General features: G+C 38.4%; 1 protein-coding gene across 2 annotated transcripts in view; it reads right to left on the bottom strand.

Annotated features, from left to right (window-relative positions):
• The window catches only part of EIF2B3 (eukaryotic translation initiation factor 2B subunit gamma), a 127498-nt gene that overhangs the window by 68834 nt on the left and 35675 nt on the right, over positions 1–22989 (bottom strand). For both annotated transcript variants that reach the window (XM_025856758.2, XM_025856759.2), the window contains exons 4-5: positions 18433–18592; positions 5501–5612 (exon numbers count right to left, since the gene is read on the bottom strand). In XM_025856758.2, coding sequence (XP_025712543.1) covers positions 5501–5612; positions 18433–18592 — 272 coding nt within the window. The remainder of the gene's footprint in view (positions 1–5500; positions 5613–18432; positions 18593–22989) is intronic.

Here is a 22989-nt window from a genome sequence, read left to right as displayed (position 1 = left end):
CGTCTAGGTCCATTCATGTTGTTGCAAATGGCAAGAACTCATCCTTTATAATGGTTGCATAATATTCCTGTGTGTGTGTGTGTGTGTGTGTGTGTGTGTGTGTGTGTGTATGTACATACATACCACAACTTCTCTATCCATCTATTGATGGACACCCATCCATTGGGCTGCCTTTTTGTTTTGTTGATGGTTTCCTTCTCTGGGCAAAAGCTTTTTATTTTAATGTAGTCCCAATAGTTTATTTTTGTTCTTGTTTTCCTTGCCTTAGGAGACATATACAGAAAAATGTTATGGTCAATGTCAGAGAAATTACTGCCTATGTTCTCCTCTAGGAATTTTATGTTTTTAGGTCTCACATTTAGTCTTTAATCCATTTTGAGCCTATTTTTGTGTATGATGTTAGAAAGTGGTCCAGTTTCATTCTTTTTTATGTAGCTGTCCAGTTTCCTCAGCACCATTTATTGAAGAGACTGTCTTTTCTGTATTGTATATTCTTGCCTCCTTTGTCATAAGTTAATTGACCATATAAACCATGGGTTTATTTCTGGGCTCTCTATTCTGTTCCATTGATCTCATGTCTATTTTTGTGCCACTAAATGCTCCCTTTTTAATACAGCAATCTGCTTTTGGGTTCATGAATACAGTATTCTCTCATCCCTCAATGAGGGCAAGGATTTTGGTGTGTTTTGTTTGCTGCTGTATTCCTAGCTCCTAGGATAGTGGTATTACGATGCTCAAATATTAATAAATCTTTCTGATTAATAGTACCTTTTTTGAAGTTTTCTTCTCTCTGAACAATTTCTGTTGGTTTTTCTGCGAACTTGTTGGGTTTTTTCCTGTTTGTTCTGGCCTCTAGATCTTGTAATCCATTTCTTTTTTGTCTAAATTTAAAGGTGGCACAATACAAATCTCACTGTGAGCACCCAACATGTGATAAGCTTTGTCAATTTTGAAATTCAATGTAGGATGACCCAAGAAGTGGGTTTTCCAGTGGGAATTCCCCAATGTCTGTATCTTTAGGTCTCCTCTTGGACTGTCTTTTACCATAGAGAAGAATCCTCTAATGTCCTTGCTTGACAGGTGCAAGCCTGGCTACTACTATATAGAAGCTAAGTGGGAAACAGAAACTGAAGACCTCAAGATACACATTCACTTAATGCCCATTTTTTGTACGGTACCTCTAACCTCATTCACGCCTAGCAGTGCCCCAATCTAGAGATCTTCTATTTTACCCTCTTCTGAGAATAAATCTCCAGTCTTTTGCTAGCGTTATGAGGTTTGGGCGGAGGAAATCTGAGGATTTATCTACAGTTTGGACAAATTTTCAAGTAATCCAGTTTTTAGCTTCACTTGTGGATATACTTGGTGCTGCTGAGTCTTGACTCTAGAGTTTTGTAGGGTAAATCAGTTTGCATTTCAGCTTCCCCCACTGCTGGCTTAGCATTCAGCTTTCTCAGGTATGTTCAACTGTCTTGCTTTCCTGCTTCCAAACTTTTGTTGTTGCTCTTTCCTTTTTCATCTTTAGTCTTCTGGATCTCCCCCTCTCTAAAATCCCTGTATTGCTGTTTTAGTGGGGTTTCAGAAGTCATCATATTTACTCAGCCCTTCTATCGTTATATTAAAATCCTTAAATAAAATTAGTTTACCAAGAAGTCCTTATATCTTTGAATATGCCTTTTGGTCACATGTTTAGTTCTCTTTTTCAGAGACATTAATTTATTGAGTCATCTTTATCTTTTTTTTCTATTAGATTCTCTATAATTTTTAATCATTTCTTTTTTCATCAAAATCACTAAATACCTCAAACCTTTCCTCTATGTCATTAATTTGATTTCCAGTGGTATCTGTTGTGTTCTTTGCTATTTTAATTGGTGAGTTGTTTTATAGTTGTATAGCTGTAGAGTATAGGAAATGATAATCATTGAATTATACTTTTTTCAGGATACATTGTCTTTTGTAGAACATTTTTCTTGCTTTCATTTTGTTTGCTGTTATGTTTGTATAGTTGATATACTGATTATTTTGGTCTTGTCCATTCTTGTTTTATTTGTTTTGATATGATATGGATGAGTTCTTACCTCTCATCCTCCTGTATCTGAGACCAACTATTATGTGAATGGTGGTTATTTTTTCCTTTTTGTTTATACTGAAGTATAGTTGATACATAATGTTACATTAGTTTCATGTGTACAACACTGTGATTTGACACCTTATGTTATGCTGACCACAAGTGTAGCTACCATCTGTCCCCAAACAATGCTATTATAATACCATTGACTATATTCCCTGTGTTGAACCTTTCATTCCTGTGACTTATTCATCCCATAACTGGAGGCCTGTACCTTCTACTCTTCTTTACCTCTTTTTGCCCACCCCCACTTCCCTCCCCTCCGGCTACCACCAGTTTGTTCTCTTTATTTATGGGTCTGTTTCTGCTTTTTATTTTTTTTAATTTTTTTTTAAAAAAGATTTTATTTTATTTATGAGAGAGCACAAGCAAGGAGGAGAGGCAGAGGGAGAGGGAGAAGCAGACTCCCCACTGAGCAGGGAGCCCACCTGGGATCATGACCTGAGCTGAAGGCAGACGCCCAACCGAATGAGCCACCCAGGTGCCCCACCACATCTTCTTTATCCATTCATCTACCAATGGACACAGGCTGCTTCCGTATCTACTGTAAATCATGCTGCAATAAACATAAATGCACATATCTTTTCAAACTACTGTTTTTGTCTTCTTTGGGCAAATGCACAGTAGTGCTGGTTATTTTGTATTCTGTTACTTTTCTGTGGCTTCAGGGAATGATGTGAGTCAGAGGGATAGAGGGAACAAAGGGAACACAGCTAAGGTACTGCAGAATCTTTGTTAAAATATTTTTCTTTCCTGAGATTCTGTTAAATATTCTGTTTCATTCCACATAATTAAGGGGTATAGTCTGTTCCTACAGAGGAATACTTTCCAGCTTTATATCACTTCACCTATTCATTTTTAGGCTTGATCTTTTGTTTCTGTTAAAGAGTCAGCCTCATTGTTCATTTTCCCTGCTTCATCATTTACTTGAAAGTAGCTGTTCCCACTGCTTCTCAGTCAGAATAAGATAGAAGTAGAGATATGTGCTCAGTTTGCTTCTTTCCAGCTTTGGAGCTATTAGTGAGAATTTGCAGATTTCATTAATACATCATTATGGCTTCTGGAGAGTGGTGATGGGGTGGAGTTGGGAGCCTACCTTTATTCCTTTCTTTTTCTTTCTTTCTTTCTTCTTCTTCTTCTTCTTCTTTTTTTTGAAGATTTTATTTGTTTATTTGAGAGAGAGAGAGCATGAGCAGGGGGAGGTGCAGAGGAAGAAGCAGGCTCCCTGCTGGGCAGGGAGCCCTATCTAGGATCCCGGGATCATAACCTGAGCCAAAGGCCAGATGCTTAACTGACCAAGCCACCGAAGTGCCCCTATTCCTTTCTGTTTCTCATCAGAATCCTGTTTCTTTCCTTGACCACCAGTTTTTAAGCTTTATTATATTTAATTATCTTACTTGGCCATTATTGAAATTTCTGCCAGTTTTATTTATTTATTAAAAAGATTTTATTTATTTGTCAGAGAGAGAGAGGGGGAGAGAGCGTGCGTGCATGGGCACAAGCAGGAGGGGCAGCAGGCAGAGGGAGAAGCAGGCTCCCCACTGAGCAAGGAGTCCAGTGTGGGACTCAATCCCAGGACCACGGGATCATGACCTGAGCTGAAGGCAGACACTTAACCGACTAAGCCACCCAGGCATCCCTTTCTGCCAGTTTTATATTCATTTAGTTTTTCACATTTAATTAGGAATTAGTAGTAGGAACTTTGTGATCTAATCTGAAACAACCAATTTAATCTGGAAGTGATATTATGCATGTATTTTTCAAGCATTGTTTATTTGTTTAGAAACATAAATAATAATGTCTACTATTTTCTGACCACTTATTATGAAACAGGTGTTGGGCTGTTTTACATACATTTATTCCCCATGGCAGCCCTATCATTATCAAACCCATTTTATTGATGAGACAACAAAGGCTCTAATATCAAACTCTAATCCATTGGGGTAACTGGGCTACCTAAAGCTAGAATTTAATTTCATTTTCATTAAAATATATACTTTGAAATATGTCTCCTACCTCTGTTGTGCTAGATAGCAAAACATTAAATAAGACACTTTCTTTTCCCAATTTACTCCTTTCACATTTGTTTCATCCAGGCTCCAAACATGTTTTTTTTGTTTTGTTTTGTTTTATAAGCAGCAAAATGGGTTTAATCAAGAATAACAGAGAATTGTAATCTGGGACAAGCAAGCTATGGCAAAACCACAGACAAGTCCAATCCAGGCTCCAAACAGTTTTTAAACTTTCCTATGTACTGGTATCAGAGAGTAAAGCTCTGAGTATGTGGCCTCTGATGAAAAAGTCCATGCTGGGCAAGCACTCAATAAATGCTGATTAAAGAAGATGTGACTGAGTTGCTTATTTGTAACCACTAGGATGGCTACTATCAAAAAACAGAAAATAACAAGTGTTGACAAGGATGTAGAAAAATTGGAACCTTTGTGCACTATTGGTGCAATTGTAAAATGGCACAGTCACTATGGGAAACAGTATAGAGGTTTCTCCAAATATTAAAAATAGAACTGTCACAGAATCCAGCAATCCCACTTCTGGGTGTATATCCAGAAGAATTCAAAGCAGAATCTCAAAGGGATATGTGCACACCTATGTTCACTGCAGCATTATTCACAATAGCCAAGAGGTGGAAGCAACCCAAATGTCTGCTGAGAGATGAATAAATTTAAAAACATGTGGCCCACACAATGGAATATTATGTAGTCTTAAAAAGGAAGGAAATTCTGACACATGCTACAACATGGACGAACCCTGAGGATATTATACTAAGTGAAATGAGCCAGTCAACAAAGGCCAAATACTGCATAATTCCACTTATCTGAGGTATCTAAAGTAGTCAAATTCATAGAAACAGAAAGTCAAATGGTGGTAACCAGGAGCTGGGGACAGGAAAAAGAGAAGAGTTGTTTAACAGATGCAAAACTTCAGTTCTGCCAAATGGAAAAGTTCTGGGGATCTGTTTCACAACAATGTGAATGTGTTACACTAGTAAACTGTACACTCAGAACTGGTTAAGATGGTAAATTTTATGTTGTGTGCTTACCACCATTAAAAAAAAGAAAAGGAAATTCTAGAACACTGTTAGAAAAACAGCCCTGTTCCCTCTTCTCCTCACAGCTGCTTTGCCCTGCTGCTATGCAGGATTTGACTCTACCTTGGCAAGAAAAGACACAGGGAAAAGCTAAGCTTGTGCCGTGAAGAAAAGTCTTCATCCCGTCTCATGGGAAAATAGTCACATACTTTTGTCAATTTCACACAGTATAATCTAGTTTTCATTCCCCCTTTCCCATCCACTGGGTGGTTTTATTTTGTTTTAAGACAAGGAGAATTGCCAGAAAGAAAAACCCTAGGGCTTACTTCTGCAGGATGGATCCCTTAATGACCAGCTCTTCATCCAAGTCCGCTTCATTAGCCATGAAGAGCAGCCTCTTTCCTGTGCTGTCCACTCCAATGAAGTCACGCTGCTCCACTGAATCATACAAGAGAAGGGAAATCAAACAAAGCCATTTGCCCCTGCTTGCATGACTAAGTCAGGGAGACAGGGCACCTGCTCACCATTCTCTTGGAACTAAATACAGGATTGTCACATAGCATACACTTACCACAATGTTTAAAACATGGGTAGTCAAAATGTTTTTGTATTGTTCTAAAGGATATTATTAGGTTAACTGGTGAAGTCTGAATAAGATCTGTAGATTAAAGTATTGTAGCAGTGTAATTTCCTGTTTTAACAGACTGTCCTTTATTGGGTGGCAGTGAGAGGTGGGGTGCAGGATACACACTGATGTAGTTAAAGGTAAAGGGAATCATATCTGCAACTTATTCTCAAATAGCTGAGAAATATAATAATAGGATATGTAATATATTGTGTATACATATTATACAAGAGAATGGTAGAACAAACATTAACATTTGGGGAATCTGGGTAAAGGATATATAAGTTCTCTACTAGTCTTGTAATCACTCTATAAATGTGAAATTACCTCAAAAACTAAGAGTTAAGGAGGTGGTAGATATGTTAATTAGTTTGTGGTAATCATTTCACAATCACATCTACATATATCAAAACATCATTGTACACTTTAAATATATATAATTTTTATTTGTCAAATATAAGTAAATAAAAATTAAAAATAAAAAGCCGAATAAGTGGATGATCCATAAATTCATTACATGGCAGAGAAGGAAAGTATAACAAGGAATTCTTTCTCTGCAAATAATACCCTAGCTTTGCTCACTATGGAAATGGGAATAACATTAAATAAAAACATGTACATTAATCAACATTAACTATATGTCTATTATGCATTAGATTTTATGCTGTATAAGAGAGCACTGAAAGAAAACAAGATGCACATTTACTAATGTGGAGAGTTCTCTGGTAGATGGTGATGTTACAGGCTGTCATATTATTGCTGTTTTCTGTGTTATATTTCTTTCTGCCAACCAGATTATAAATTCTTCAAAGGCAGGCTTATAATTCCTTTATATCTCTTGTAACATCTAGTACAGTGTCTGGCACTTAATAAAAACTCCTACTAACATCTGTACAGTATCTATCTATAGCTTACAAAAGCATGTTCACATAGAGGCAGCATAGCATCATGATACAGAAGAGGGCCTCTGAGGCCTAACCACCTGGGTATAAATCCCACCTACTAGCTGTATGTCTTTGAGCAAGTTACTTTTCTATTCCTCATTTTCATCTGCAAAATGGGTATCATAATAGTGCCCACCTCACCCAGGCTTGTTATGAGGACTAAATTCGTTAATATCTGTAAAGCTCTTATAATGGTATAAGAGCTTAACTCAAACATTAAATGTTTACGTTTAAAAAATTAAACAAAATACATGCTCTCATTTGATCCTCACAACAATCAAATAAAGGATTTAATATCTCTTTGAAAAAGAGAAAAAAAAAAGTTGAGCTCTAGAACAATAATATTTCTTTTTTCTTCCTTTCTTTTCTTAAGCAGGCTCCACGCCCAGTGTGGAGCCCAACACGGGGCTTGAACTCATGACCCTGAGATCAAGACCTGAGCTGAGATCAAGAGTCTGACGCTTAACCAACCAACAAAATATTTCTAAAGATGAATTTTTCTGCCTCCTACTGACAGACAACAGCTACTACATAACTGAACATGTTTCACTGTTGGCTGAAGCTGTCTATATACTTAGAACCAAATGTATTACTCAAGTGTATAATGTGTTTAGCCCAGGTGCTTGAAAGCATTCTTTCCTTCAGATGGTTTCTGGTCATCTATTCACATGCAGTGTCTGAATCTAAATAGGGAAAAACTATCATAAAAAGTTCTATGTTGGGGCACTCGGCTGGCTCAGAAGAGTATGTGACTCTTGATCTCATGGTCATGAATTTGAGCCTCACACTAGATGTAGAGATTACTTAAATAAATAAACAAACTTAAAAAAAAAAGTTATATGTTGTTTCTTTTCAATAACTGAAATTAGTGAACTCTAAAGAAGGAAGTGTAAATAATGCCAATTTGAAGGTAAGTTTTACAGGAAATTTCAGTTGAAGCAAATTTTGCAGAGAATTTCAAATGCCACACAGTAGATATGACATATATCAATTCATCCATTACAAGGAAACTTGAGAATGTAACAGTCTGCAACAGTCTGATTATGAGCCAATATTTTAAAAAGAAACACATAGATGTTATTTTTGGATATAATTTGGAGTGCTTACTCTATCCAAGTCCTTCAGCCCACAAAACCTTGAATTACTGAATGTCCTGGGAGCAGTGATTTCCAAGTCCAATGTTCAGCTATGCGCTCTTTACTCACATTCCTCACTCTCAGGGTCCCCTCCTTGAATTTGCTTCCTTGTAGCTACCATAGTAACTAGGACCTCAGAATATGCTACAAATTATAGGAACTTGGGAAAGGTTTCTTTCTGTTCTAACAAAGTAAATTCTACTTTGGGAGCAGAGCAGGTAACATCAGAATGTCTACCCTAAGAAGACTACACAAATGAGATTAAGAAAACAGTTAGAACTATGAATTTCCATTAAAAAAAAACTCTGTCAACTACTCACATTTTTTTTCTAGTTGATTTTTACTAGTCTGACTGACCCCTCTGTCTCCTCTATAGTCATTTACTTATCCATTCATTCATTCAACTAATAAATATACTTGTGCACCTCCCCTATGATAGGTATTATGTTTATAGTAGGGAATTTCAACTCATTTTATAAGGCTAGCATGATCCTGATGCCAAGACCATACAAAAATATTATGAGAAAGGAAAATTACAGGCATATCATTTATTATATAAGTACAAGGATCCTAAATAAAATATTAGCAAATCAAAACTAAAAATATATATAGTAGCCCTTTTGCCTCGTTGCAGCTGAGAGAGCAAGATGGGTCACCAGCAGCTCTACTGGAGCCATTTGAGGAAATTTGGTCAGGGTTCTTGTTCTCGCCATGGCTGCTCAAACCAGCATGGTCTGATCCTGAAATTTGGTCTCACTATATGCTGCCAGTGTTTTCTGTCAGTGCGCAAAGGATATAGGCTTCATTAAGTTGGGTTAAGTGAACTTCCCTGAATGGGTCATTCATCCTTAAATGTAGATATCCAAGGTACCTCCCTTAATGCCAACTCATTGTTAACTGTAGATAGCCAAGATACCTCACTTAATGCCAACTCATTGTTAACTGTAGATAGCCAAGATACCTCCCTTAATGCAACTCATTGTACATAAAATAAAAATACTTCAATTATGGAAAAAAATGTATATACTAGATTTAAAAGGGTTACAAATTTGTTGTAAATGGTATAGCTACTATATAAAATAGTACGGCAGTTCATCAAAAAATTAAAAATAGAATTACCACATGATTCAGCAATTCCACTTCTGGATATACCACCCTAAAGAATTAGAGGCAGGGTTTCACAGAGATATGTGTACACCCCTGTTCATAAAAGCATTATTCACAATAGCTAAAATGTGAAAACAACCCAAGTGTCCACTGATGGAGTAATGGATAAGCAAAATGCAATATATACATACAAGAAAATATTATTCAGCCTTAAAAATGAAGGAAATTCTGCAATATGCTAAACACAGATGAACCTTATACTATTATACCACATTATACTATGTGAAATAAGCCAGTGACAAAAAGACAAATACTGTATGATTCCACTTATATATGGTACTTAAAGTAGTCAAAATCATAGAGACAGAAAGTATCATGCTGGTTTTCGGGGGCTATGGGGAGGGGAAATGGGGAGTTATTGAGTTCCAGTTTCACAAGATGAAAAGAGTTATGGAGATGGATGGTGGTGATGGTTGCACAACATTATAAATGTATTTAACAGCATTGAACTGTACACTTAAAAAAAGATGGTAAATTTTACGTGTATTTTATTACCATAAAAAAAATTTGAAGGAAAAAAAAGTGCTCATGGGAGGAAGAGAAAAAAGAGGTAAGGTCTAGTTCCCCATCCTTTATATCCAGGCTGGCCTAGCAACTAGCTTTAAAGAATGCAATGAAAAGGGCGCCTGGGTGGCTCAGTTGGTTGAGCGACTGCCTTCGGCTCAGGTCATGATCCTGGAGCCCCGGGATGGAGTCCCACATTGGGCTCCCTGCTGAGCAGGGAGTCTGCTTCTCCCTCTGAACCTCTTCCCTCTCATGCTCTCTATCTCTCATTCTCTCTCTCTCAAATAAATAAAATCTTAAAAAAAAAAATGCAATGAAAGTGATACAATCCGAGTTCCAAGCTTAGCTTCAAGAGACCTTGTTTGTAGCTTCTTCTCTTACTCTTTTAGAACCTGCTGCTGTCATGTGAACAAGTTTGGGCTTCCAGTATGTTAACGGACTAGATGGAAAGAGAAGCTCAACTATCACAGCTGAGGCTCTAGACATATTCATGAGCTCAACTGTGGTAGGTAGTCTCTAAGAATGATGATTGCCTCTTGGTATTCACACCCTTCTGTAGCCCCTCCCACTGAATATGGGCTGGCCTAGCAACTTGCTTCTAACCAAAAGAATGTGGCAAAAGTGATTAGATACTACTTTTGTGATTCAGTCACATAACTGTAATTTCTGTCTTGCTAGAAGATTCTTTCCCTTGCTGGCTTTGGTGAAGCAAGTTGTTCTGTTGAAGAGGCCCAAATGATAAAGAAATGAGGGCTGTCTCTGGCCAACAGCCAGTTAGAAACTGAGGCTCTCAGTCCAACAGTCCTTAGGGAACTGAATTTCTGTCAATAAACAAGTGAGCTTAGAAGCAAATCCTTTCCTAGCTGAGCCTTCAGATGAGACCTCAACCCTGGATGACACCTTGATTTCAGCCTTGTAAAAGATTCTGAATCAGAGGGCCCAACTAAGTAATGCCTGGAGTCCTGACCCACGGTACTGTTTTAAGATGTTAAGTTTATGGTAATTTGTTTATGCAACAATGATTTATACACTGGCAGCAACAGATAACATACACTAGCTGATAATCACTTGAACAGAAATGAGCCAACTCAGTTACAACAGGCCAAACTGCCAACCTAAAGAATCATGAACAAGCAGAAGATTACACACATCATGCTATTTTTTTTTTGCAGGTTTTAACTTTACATTTCTAAAAATGCAATTTATTTTATTTTTTAAGATTTTATTTATTTATTTGAGAGAGAGAGAGAGAGAGAGAGAGAGAGAGCACACAAGCAGGGGGAGGGGCAAGGGGAGAAACAGGCTCGATCCTGGGACCCGGGATCATGACCTGAGCCGAAGGCAAATGTTTAACCAACTGAGTTACCCAGGTACCCCTAAAAAATTCAATTTATTTAAACTAAAACAAAATAAAACAAAAGCAGTTCACCCATTTCTCCCATCCCCCACTCCCTATCTCTGGAAACCACCAATCTATTCTCTGTATCTATGAGCTTAGGTTTTTTTTTTATTTTTAAGATTTTATTTATTTGTCAGAGAGAGAGAGAGAGCACACAAACAGGGGGAGCAGTAGGCAGGGGGAGCAGCAGGCAGAGGGAGAAGCAGGCTCCCCGCTGAGCAAGGAGCCTGATGCGGAACTCGATCCCAGGACACTGGGATCATGACTTGAGCCGAAGGCAGATGCTTAACTAACTGAGCCGCCTAGGTGTCCGTCTATGAGCTTAGTTTAAATTTTATTTATTTATTTATTTTTATTTTATTTTATTAAGATTTTATTTATTTATTTGACAGAGAGAGACACAGAGGGAGGGAACACAAGCAGGGGGAGTGGGAGAGGGAGAAGCAGGCTTCCCGCTGAGCAGGGAGCCCGATGCGGGGCTTGATCCCAGGACCCTGGGACCATGACCTGAGCCGAAGGCAGACGCTTAACAACTGAGCCACCCAGGCGCCCCCAGTTTTTTTTTTGTTTAGATTGCACATGTAAAAGAGATCATATGGTATCTGTCTTTCTGTCTGATTTATTTCACTTAGCATAGTATCCTTGAGGTCCATCCATGTTGTTGCAAATGGCAAGATTTCATTCTTTTTTATGGCTGAAGAGTATTCCATTGTGTACAGATAACACAATTTCTTTATCCATTCATGTACTGAAGGACACTTAGGTTGTTTCCATATCTTGGCCACTATAAATAATGCTCCAAGGAACAAGGGGTTGCATATATCTTTCTGAATTAGTGTTTTCATTTTCTTTGGAGAAAAACTCAGAAGTGGAATTATTGGATCATATGGTAATTCTATTTTTAATTTTTTAAGGAACTTCCATACCATTTTCCAAAGTGGCTGCACCAATTTATATTCCCACCAACAGTACATCAGAGTTCCCTTTTCTACATAACTTCACCAACACTTGTTATTTCTAATCTTTTTGGTAATAGCCTTTTTTTTTTTAATGTAGCCTCCATGCTCAGCGTGGAGCCCAATATGGGGCTTGAACTCATCACCCTGAGATTTGAGACCTGAGTTGAGATCAAGAGTCAGACACTGGGGCGCCTGGGTGGCTCAGTCCCTTAAGTGTCTGCTTTTAGTTCAGGTCATGATGCCAGGGTCCTGGGATTGAGCCGTGTCGGGCTCCCTGCTCAGCGGGAAGTCTGCTTCTCCCTCTGGCCCTCCCCACTCTCTCGTGTTTTCTCTCTCTCACTCTCTCTCAAATAAATAAATAAAATCTTAAAAACAAAAAAAACAAAAAACAGGAACAACAACAATTTGGGGAGGGGGGTGGAGATCACACTAGGAGAAGTTATTTTAAAGTTTGAGTTTGCTGGTGTGTTAAAAAGAAAAAAAGAGATTAGTTTGAGAAAATTTTCAGAACTGAGGACTTGACTTTTCAGATCGAAAGGCCCATTAGCATCCAACACAGGGGATGATATTAGACTGTACCAAAGACAATCAGTGTGAAATTTTATAACTTTGGAAAGAGAGAGATCCTAGAAGCTTCCCAAAAGGGGGGGAAAAGTTTTCATGCAGAGAATGAAGAATCAGAACGGCGTTAGACTTAATAGAAAAGCTAGAAGACAGTGAGATAATACCTTCAGCATTTTGAGGGGTTATGACTTCCTTTTTTTTTTAAAAAAAGATTTTATTTATTTATTTGAGAGAGAGAGAGAGAGCGAGTGAGAGAGAAAACACGAGTTGGGGGAGAGGCAGAGGGAGAAGCAGATTCCCCGCTGAGCAGGGAGCCTGGTGCGTAGCTCAATCCCTGGACTCCAGGATCATGACCTGAGCAGAAGGCAGACACTTAACCGATTAAACCACCCAGGTGCCCCAAAGGGACATAATTTCCAACAAAAGATTATACCTAGCCAAAATATCAAACAACCGTTGGGACAGAATAAAGACATGCAAAAGCTCAAAAAAATTTATTTTTCATGAACACCATCTCAGAAGGCTACCAGAGAATATGTTCCAGAAAAAAGTGAGTATAAACTAAGAGGAAAATTATGAGAGTGAAGGGTGAATCTAAAATGACAGTTCTACAGAATAGCGACTAATTCAGAAAAGTTCTAGGAGAGATATCTTCAAGAGTTTGAAACTGAGAGAACACTTAAAGTGTTGGAAAGTAATGAGAAGAAATTCACACAAGTGGGGCTAAGGTTGAATTAGTAATAAATACATAGAAAATGAAATACTAAGCAAATGAAAAAACAAGACAATTTTTAGGAAAATAAAAAAGGAAAGAGAAAAGTAATCATATACAAGGTTTTGCTGTGAATATCATTTATTTTAATTTTTTTTAAAGATTTTATTTATTTGAGGGAGAAAGAGAGAGGGAGCACGAGCGGTGGGGAGGAACAAGGGAGAGGGAAAAGTAAGCTCTCCACTGAGCAGGTAGCCCAATACGAGGCTCGATCCCAGGGCCCTGGGATCATGACCTGAGCCAAAGGCAGACGCTTAACCAACTGAGCCACCCAGCCGCCTCTTGTGGATAACATTTAAACAGTTACAGTAATGTAAGCATTAAATATTCGTTAATAAACACTGCAATAAATGGGGAAACTGGGAGTTTGCATGTATGTGGTGGGGGTAGAGGATGTGGTAAAACAGAACTAAATCTTTAAGTTCTATAGTAGGAAGTAAATAATTCCTAAAACTAAAAATACCAAGACATAGCAAACAAAAGCATGTCCTTTGGAGATGTGAAATTAAATGTGAAAAAAAATTAGCTAAATAGGTTGAAAGTGGTTGCCTCTGAGTAAGGTGAGGATAGACATGGTGAAGGACTGCTATTTATTATAATGTACCCTGGATAATTCCATTCTTTAAATTATGAACATATAAAACTTTGATGAAAATAAAAACTAAATTCAAAAAAGAAAGAAAAAGAAAGCTCAGGCTATGGAGTCAGAAATCATAGGTTCAAGTTCAGATTCTACCACTTACCAATGATTTGATACTGAGCAACTATCTACAAAATGCCAGTAGGCCATAAATGGATATAAAACTTGATAAATAACAAAACTACCTAGCCCCACTCACTAGATTTTATTTCATAGTTATTAAATTTTTTTTTAGTTTCATGTTTTTATTTACATTCCAGTTAGTGGGGCACCTGGGTGGCTCAGTCAGTTAAGCGTCTGTCTTTGGCTCAGGTCATGACCTCTGGGTCCTGGGATCAGCCTGTGCAGGGCTTCCTGCTCAGCAGAGAGTCTGCTTCTCCCTCTCCCTCTGCCTCCTCCCCCCTGCTCATGCTCTCTATCTCTCTTTCAAATAAATAAATAAAATCTTTAAAGAAAAAAATAAATTCCAGTTAGTTAACATATAGCGTAAGATTAGTTTCAGTCCATTTACTGGGTTTTAGTTTGAGAGCAAATCTAGATTATCTTTGTTTCCCATATAAGGCTTAGCATAAACTTTATCTATAGTATGTTTTAAATTCAATGACTATATCAAAATTTAATGCATTTGTAAGTCAGGGATCTGATCTCATACCAACCACCCTGTCTGCATATCAGTAAATTGTTGACCTCCTTCTTTTTAAATATTGTGCCTTTAAATATATTAACCCGTAATTAGAACATTAAATTGCTCCCTGTATTTTGCATATGCTCCTATTATTGTACTTCTCACACTGTGACTTATAAATTCTAGGATATTTGAATCTACTTCTATAAGCTATTTCCTCAATCACAAGAATTTTGGTTTTGAGTATGCTAGGATTTCAAGTCACTTCTGTTAAATATAATTAGGAAAAAGGGGGGGATGGTTGGAGATTGAGAAAAGAGATAAAACAGAAACCCAAGCAGGAGAAATTTTCTTGCTATACAGCTTTGAGAAATAAAGAAAGCTGAAGCAAAAGAAATATAGGCTCAGAATGCCTCCCTGTTAGTGCACAGGGAACTAAGCTGATTGAGAGGTGACAGCTAAGTGACAGCTTTCACTTGTGTGATTCTGAAGCACACTGATATTTACTGAATCGAGCCTGGACCAAGGCTATATAACTCTAAGAACTGGAGAGGAGTTTGAGAACTGGATGAGCGAAATAAAAGTTGAATCTACTTTCTCTCACCTGGGTGGGGGATAGTAAGAGCTGCCTTTATAGGCCAGCTCCTCAACCATTCAATAATATGTACTGACTTCTTACCATGGGCCATAACTGTACCAAATGCTGGGGATAAAATGAACAAAACAGAATATGATGATCCCAGCTCTCAAAGAGCTTATGGTCGAGGAGAGGAGAGAATAAATAAGAGAGCAGTGCCGCCATATGTAGGCAAATAAGGGGGTATAACTGCATATTAGAGGGTCAAGGAAGGCCCTTCTCAGAAAAGAACTTGAAGACTGAGCTAAATTTATAGAGCACATGTGTTGTGGGAAGAGGGGATAGAGAGCATTTTGGGCAGAGAACAACATGTATAAAAGCCTGGAGCGGGAAAAAACAACAAACAAACAATAGTCCAAAAAATCGAAACATGAATTTTTTCCTGCTCTCCTCAGAATCTATATCTACAAATCTTCTGAGACGAAAGTAGCAAGAGGGGGAAAGATGGCTCCTGAAACATCTCGCCAATAGCCATTCTCCTATAAGTCCGTAAGAACACCACTGGGAAACTTGAGGACACAGGAGACCAGCTCTATTAAACAAAATCTGGGAAAGAGGGGACTGCTGGTTGTTCTGGCACATAATAGCAGCCAACAGGCAGACCAAATATACAATCTGAGAAATTTAGGATTCTTAAAGAAAAAAAAAAAGCTTATCATTGAAATGCATAGCATTCCATGGGAGGAACTTAAAACTCAGTTATCTGGTGGCGCCTGGGTGGCTCAGTCGGTTAAGTGTCAGAGTCTTGATTTCGGCTCAGGTCATGATCTCAGGGTTGTGAGATCAAGCCCCATATCAGGCTCCATGCTGGGCCCAGAGCCTGCTTAAGATTCTCTCTCTCTCTTTCTCCCTCTCCTCCCCCTCCGCCCACTCCCCCACCCCGCTCTCTCTCTTAAAAAAACAACCCCCCCCCTTAGTTATCTAGGTGAAACTTAGCCTTCAAATATAACAAAATACAGATATTGAGAAATTCAAAATTTCATGTTAAGAATGGAAAATCTTGGGGCACCTGGGTGGCTCAGTTGGTTAAGCGACTGCCTTCAGCTCAGGTCATGATCCTGGAGTCCCAGGATCGAGTCCCACATCGGGCTCCCTGCTCAGCAGGGAGTCTGCTTCTCCCTCTGACCCTCTTCCCTCTTGTGCTATCTCTCATTCTCTCTCTCTCAAATAAATAAATAAAATCTTTAAAAAAAAATGGAAAATCTTTCTATAACACAAATCTGATCATGACATTCTCTTGTTTAAAATTCCTCAACAACTCCCCACCCTTTTGAGGATAAAGTTCAAACTCTTTAGTCTGATCCCTGTATCCTCTCTAGTCCCATTTCCTGCTTCCCTGTCCTCCATACTCACACTCCAGCTCAACAACAGGTTACCTGTATACATCATGTGTTTTCAAAGAGAGACAAGCCAGCTTATATGAACTTTCACTGGCCAAGGTGTGACAGTTTAAGCATCAAAACAGTTTTAAATGGATGGGTAGACAGATAATACTTACAGCTAATATAAAATTGTGAGAAGCTATGCATTTATAATGATACTTAAGAGGTAAAAGCTAATATGAAATATACTAAAAAAATCCTAATGCCAAGGAGAGTAACTCTAATAGGGTATTTGATTTCTTTCTTTTTTTAAAATATTTTATTTATTTATTCATGAAAGTCAGAGAGAGAGAGAGAGAGAGAGGCAGAGGCAGAGGGAGAAGCAGGCTCCCCGCCTAGCAGGGAGCCTGATGTGGGACTCGATCCCAGGACCCTGGGATCATGACCTGAGCCAAAGGCAGACACTTAACCATCTGAGCCACCCAGGAGCCCCGGGTATTTGATTTTTTTATTGTTTTAAGTAGAGGAGTATGAAAAAAAGAAACAAATTCATATTTATAAAATATACACCTGTTTATAAGGTAGGAAAGGCTGAATACAGGGAATTGTGAATAAGCAAACCAGACTTTGCAAAAGTAGAAACTACATCAAGAACAAAAGGATTGATCAACATGAGGATCATAGATAGTGATAAGGTAGAAAGAGGACCCAACAATTAATCCACACTGGTGATCACTTGAACACAAAAAGCAATTTAAAAAGTTTTAATGCTGGGGCGCCTGGGTGGCTCAGTCATTAAGCGTCTGCCTTCGGCTCAGGTCATGATCCCGGGGTCCTGGGATCAAGCCCCGCATCAGGCTCCCTGCTCAGCAGGGAGCCTGCTTCTCCCTCTCCCACTCCCCCTGCTTATGTTCCCTCTCTCTCTCTCTCTCTCTCTCTCTCTGTGTCAATTAAATACATAAATAAAATCTTTAAAAAAATAAAATGTTTTAATGCTATAATCCAAAATTATAAATTAACCAAATGCCCTAAGGAAAAAAGCTAAAAATATAAACTAGTTCACTCAAATCCTAGGAATGAAATGCTCTAGGTGTCTCTATTAAAACCAGTGAGATACTAATAAACCACACATAGCTTCTAATAATTGTAACAGACTACATCAATAAATAATAATGACAGGACAATGGGTTATATAATGTTGGCCAAGCAAAACCTAAAAAACACATCATTCCAGGGGGGAAAAATATATCATTCCAGGAAATACTAAAATCTATATAAAAGGTGCGATCTTACAAAGCTTTCTGGTCATTAGTTCAGTTATTAAAAGCAGCACAATCATAGGATTGGTGCCTCAGGCTTGAACTACTCTGGGAAAAGCAATCAGGAACTATGCCTTAATCCAAAATCAACAACAGATCAATAACCAAAGTTCTATAATCTTGGTTGGACTAGAGTATTTCTCCTTTTCTTTTTGGTCTGACAAGATTACTATCACTCTCTGACAATTAAAACAAATAATAGCCTACTACTAGAATCCTGGGGAAATACCAAGATAAGTACGTTGTAATCCTAAGAAGAAAAAGCATGGTTAACAACTATCTGGTTTATTGGCTATTTAGGATGATTGAAGCTTTCAAAAGAATCAACCATTCTACCCTTGTAATAGTCATTTTAATCGCTTAAAGGTTACCTAAAATTTGATCTTAAATTGCAAATAGTTCTGAGTGCTCCTCTTTGTATACAAAAGCATCTTGGACTTTATAGAGTCTAATCAATAGCTCTTAGTCTCTTCAAGTCAGGGACTGTGTCTTATTTGACTTTATGCCATCAACCCTTAGCACAGTGCCTGCAGTGCAGTCACTTCTCAGTAAATGTTTCTTAAGTGAAAGCATGAATAATAATAATAATAATAATTATTATTATTATTATAAAAACCCAACATACAAATAAATCAAACTCCTTACCTGGTTTTTTCCCCACCTTTTGACCTGGAACTTGTTCTAAGCCATCTTGGCCTTTTCTCATTAACATGGCAAGTGATGCATCATGAGCTCTGAACAGGTCCACAACTTCATGTAAGGCAACATCTGTTATCAGATCACAGCTCAGGACTAGTACATCTGTCTGTCAAATGGAGAAGGGGAAAGTCAATATCACAAAAGACAATGGATCACACAAATCATCACAGGATAAACTTACAATGGCTTGGCAGCACACACAAATTGAACACTTGCTTTCAAACCTTTTTTATAGCAGCAGAATAAGTAAAATAAATAGGGTTGTTCTAACTAAACTGCTGGGGGAGGTCTGGAATATCTACCTCCCCTTGTGTGTGCCTTATTGTTGCCCAAATTGAGGCACCACTCGAATCCTGGGCTCTAAGGAACAGAGTCTGAAAACTACCACATTGTCTATTTCCATGACTGTGGAACTAATGATCTTAATTGATACATCCCTTCACAGTTTGAAAAGTATTTTCACATAATCTGATGATTCCATATGGTTACAAAATCCTATAAAGCAGTCACTTTGCTACAGTACTAGAAAATAAAAGGATGAATATAATGCCCAACCCTCAGGAGACCAATCTAATTAGTAAACAATACTATACAATCTCAAGAATGTAAAAAGCACTCATTTAATTCTTATAACAACACCATGGAGTGGGATTGTTATTATTAACATTATTTTGTTCCCATTTTTATAGATAAGAAATATGAGACCTAACTACCACAGTGTATGGCACGTAATAGGCATTTAGTAACTATTTGATGAATGAATGAATAAATCAAGGAAGTAAAAAGAGATGTTTTCATGTGGTGGGTATTCTTTTTTTTTTTTAAAGGTATTTTGTTGATAATTTTATTTTAAAGATTTTAATTATTTATTTGAGAGAGAGAGAATGAGAGACAGAGAGCATGAGAGGGAAGAGGGTCAGAGGGAGAAGCAGACTCCCCGCTGAGTGGGGAGCCCGATGCGGGACTCGATCCCAGGACTCCAGGATCATGACCTGAGCTGAAGGCAGTCGCCCAACCAACTGAGCCACCCAGGCGCCCATGTGGTGGGTATTCTTAAAAAAATTTTTTTTATTAACATATTATGTATTATTTGTTTCAGTGGTACAAGTCTGTGTTTCTTCAGTCTTACACAATTCACAGCACTCACCATAGTACATAGCCTCCCCAATGTCCATCACCCAGCCACCCCATCCCTCCCACCCCCCTCCACTCAAGCAACCCTCAATTTGAGATTAAGAGTCTCTTACGGTTTGTCTCCCTCTCTGGTTTCGTCTTGTTTCATTTTTCCCTCCCTTCCCCTATGATCCTCTGTCTTGTTTCTCAAATTCCTCATATCAGTGAGATCATATGATACTTGTCTTTCTCTGATTGACTTATTTTGCTTAGCATAATACCCTCTAGTTCCATCCATGTCCTTGCAAATGGCAAGAATTCATTTTTTTGATGGCTGGATAATATTCCATTGTACATATATACCACATCTTCTTTATCCATTCATCTGTTGATGGACATCTAGGCTCTTTCCATAGTTTGGCTATTGTGGACATTGCTGCTATAAACACTGGGGTGCGTGTGCCCCTTTGGATCACTACATTTGTATCTTTGGGGAAAATACCCAGTAGTGCAATTGCTGGGTCGTACGGCATGTGGTGGGTATTCTGATTGCATTTCTAGTAATTCAGATTAATTACAATAATAACTAATAATAGTAATTAACATTTACTGAATGTGTACTATTGGCCAGGAATTGTGATAACACTTTGCATGCATTCCCAATCTTTAGAACCTTACGCGGTAAGCACTATTATTTATTTGTACTTTACAGACAAAGAAACCAGTTTACAGTAGTTAGGTAAATATCTAAGATTTAACAACCCTTAATGACTATTCATATACATAAATAATCTTTATTTGTGAATAGTGTTTAAAGAAATACAGCTTTGCTAGTTTGAAGACCCATTTAAGGGAGTTTCTAGTCTACAGTATTAGGTACCAAAAACACCTAAATTTAGATCTTAGATACTTCTAAATTTTGGTCTGTCTAGTACCAATCCTACTGGTACTAGCTATCAACTGGAGTATCATATTTTAAGAGTAACCTTGATAAACTAAAAAAGTATCAATAAGAAGATGATTAAGATGGAGAAAGAGCTAGAAACACAACAGCTGAAAGAGGGGAAGTTGTTTAGTAGAGAAAAGATTGTGGGGGGGGGAGACAGTGGGCAGGTCAAGGATTATGAGGTGGGGTTAAGGAAGAGATAATAGCACTCTATTTTTTTTATTTTTATTTTTAGAGATTTTATTTATTTATTTGAGAGAGAGAGTGAGAGAGAGCACATGAGAGGGGGGAGGGTCAGAGGGAGAAGCAGAATCCCTGCCGAGCAGGGAGCCAGATGCGGGACTCGATCCCGGGACTCCAGGATCATGACCTGAGCCAAAGGCAGTCGCTTAACCAACTGAGCCACCCAGGCGCCCAAGAAAAAAATTCTTAAGCTCACCATCTAGGAACCACCAAAACATTAACAAATCAGCCTGTGTACATGAAAGCTAAGGAAGAGATAGCACACAGAATTCTTTTTTTTTTTTAAAGATTATATTTATTAATTCGACAGAGAGAGACACAGAGAGACAGGGGACACAAGCAGGGAGAGTGGGAGAGGGAGAACCGGACTCCCCACTGAGCAGTGAGCCCGATGTGGGACTCGATCCCAGGACCCTGGGATCATGACCTGAGCCGAAGGCAGACGCTTAACGACTGAGCCACCCAGGTGCCCCAGAATCCTCCTTCTTACAACAATGCTTAGAAAGGCTGGGAACACAGGCTATTATTAAAGACACGTCCCTATAGCAGTACAGAAGTTGCTCTATTTCAATATAATAAAAATGACAGTTTGCTGAGAAAAAAAAAATCTCCTTTCTCTAATAAGTTGGCTGATTTTTACAAGCTGACTGTTCTACAATAAATTTAATTATCAAGTGTACTCCAAAGTGAAGAAAATGACCCCGATGCAGATGCCTCTGAAGTGGCAACAATGTTGTCTTGGAAAATAAATGCTGTTATCATTCAGTATCTGCAAAAAATAAATCTGTCAGTATAGTGAATGCCAAAGAAGTCCTGCGTAATTGTGAATAGCTGCAGCCTTGTTTTTCCTCTTTGCTCTTAGATGACTTTTTGCTAAGCTGAATGCAAAATCCCCAAGGAGCACAAGAAATAGACTCCTCCCCCCAATGTCTGGTTGCCATCTGTTCTCAGTGTGAAAAGAAAGGCGTCAGTCAGAAGGGGCAGGGCCTGGGTTATAGATGGAGGTACTATTCGGCTGGCCCTCTCCTGCCTCCATTCCCAGAAAACGCACCATCTAAGACTCACTGAGACCAAACACATTCCCATCCTCTTTGCAACTCCACCACTTCCAAAGGAAAGTCTTTGCTTTTGATCAATGTACTTTGTTTCCAAAGCTGGAAATCCTGGAATAAGAAACAGAAGTCTAACATCTTACATCTTCATACTACTACCTATTTCTCTTTACATTTTTATAAATGCTGTAACAGAAAGTAAATGACTATTGTTTTGATTTTTATTCTAACAATGTAAAGTCCATTCTAGAAATGCAAATATTCTTCTACTAACTGGAGCCCAGAGAGAAAAAGTGGAAAAACCGTTTAAGAGCGAGAGGTATTTCTGATCACGTGTGACCAGAGCCATGAATAAACGTAGACTGTTTGGACTGTGAAGCAACTGTATATCTGAAATGCAATTAACTTGAAAGTTCCCTGGACACACCAATCCTCAGCTGCCTTGTGTTTCAGGGCACTAGTTCTTTCCGAACACCAACAGTAATGCCTCTTCTTTTGCAGAGACCAACTGGAATCTCCACAGACCTCCCTACTCACTCTTCTAATATCCTCGGTATCCCTTATCCCAAGCCTGTTCCTTTAGAGGAGCCAGGGCAATGTCAAGGGCAAAAAGCGTGGCTCTAAAGGACAGCAAATGTGTGCAGTTTTGACAAACTGGAAACATACAAAGTTTTTAAGGGAAGGTGAAGACAGCACGTTAAGTGTTTGGGAAGAAATCAAGATACCCAGGAATTCAAAATTCAAATTGCTGCCAGTTAGTTTTGGCTAAAGAAAACAAATTAAACTCAGAAAACCCAATTATAAAGCTATGGCAAAGCCCAGAAATCCGTCATTACAAGCACATTTTCAATCAAGCCAAAACCACTGAGTAAAACTAGAAGAAAAAAACAAAAGTTAAATCAGAAAACTGAATGTTATGTGTGTTGGTGGTAGTGGTATGGTGGGAGGTGGGAAGAGCTACTGGGAACAGCCTCTCTTCTTTTCCTGGCAGCCGCTCCATGACAGATTGTTATAAATAACACAATCTGGCAAACAATTTCCTATGGCACGGAGAAAGAAAAACACTTACTCCCCTGGAAAAAAAACAGTCAGGGCAAGGTAACCACGCTTTTACCCACCCAGCACTTCCACAAACAATGGCTATGATCC

The sequence above is a fragment of the Callorhinus ursinus genome, unplaced genomic scaffold (assembly GCF_003265705.2).
Source record: "Callorhinus ursinus isolate GAN/ISIS: 27379988/994484 unplaced genomic scaffold, GSC_fseal_2.0 scaffold18, whole genome shotgun sequence".
In the NCBI taxonomy this organism is placed as follows: Eukaryota; Metazoa; Chordata; class Mammalia; order Carnivora; family Otariidae; genus Callorhinus; species Callorhinus ursinus.
This window is presented reverse-complemented; position numbering and strand designations above follow the sequence as displayed.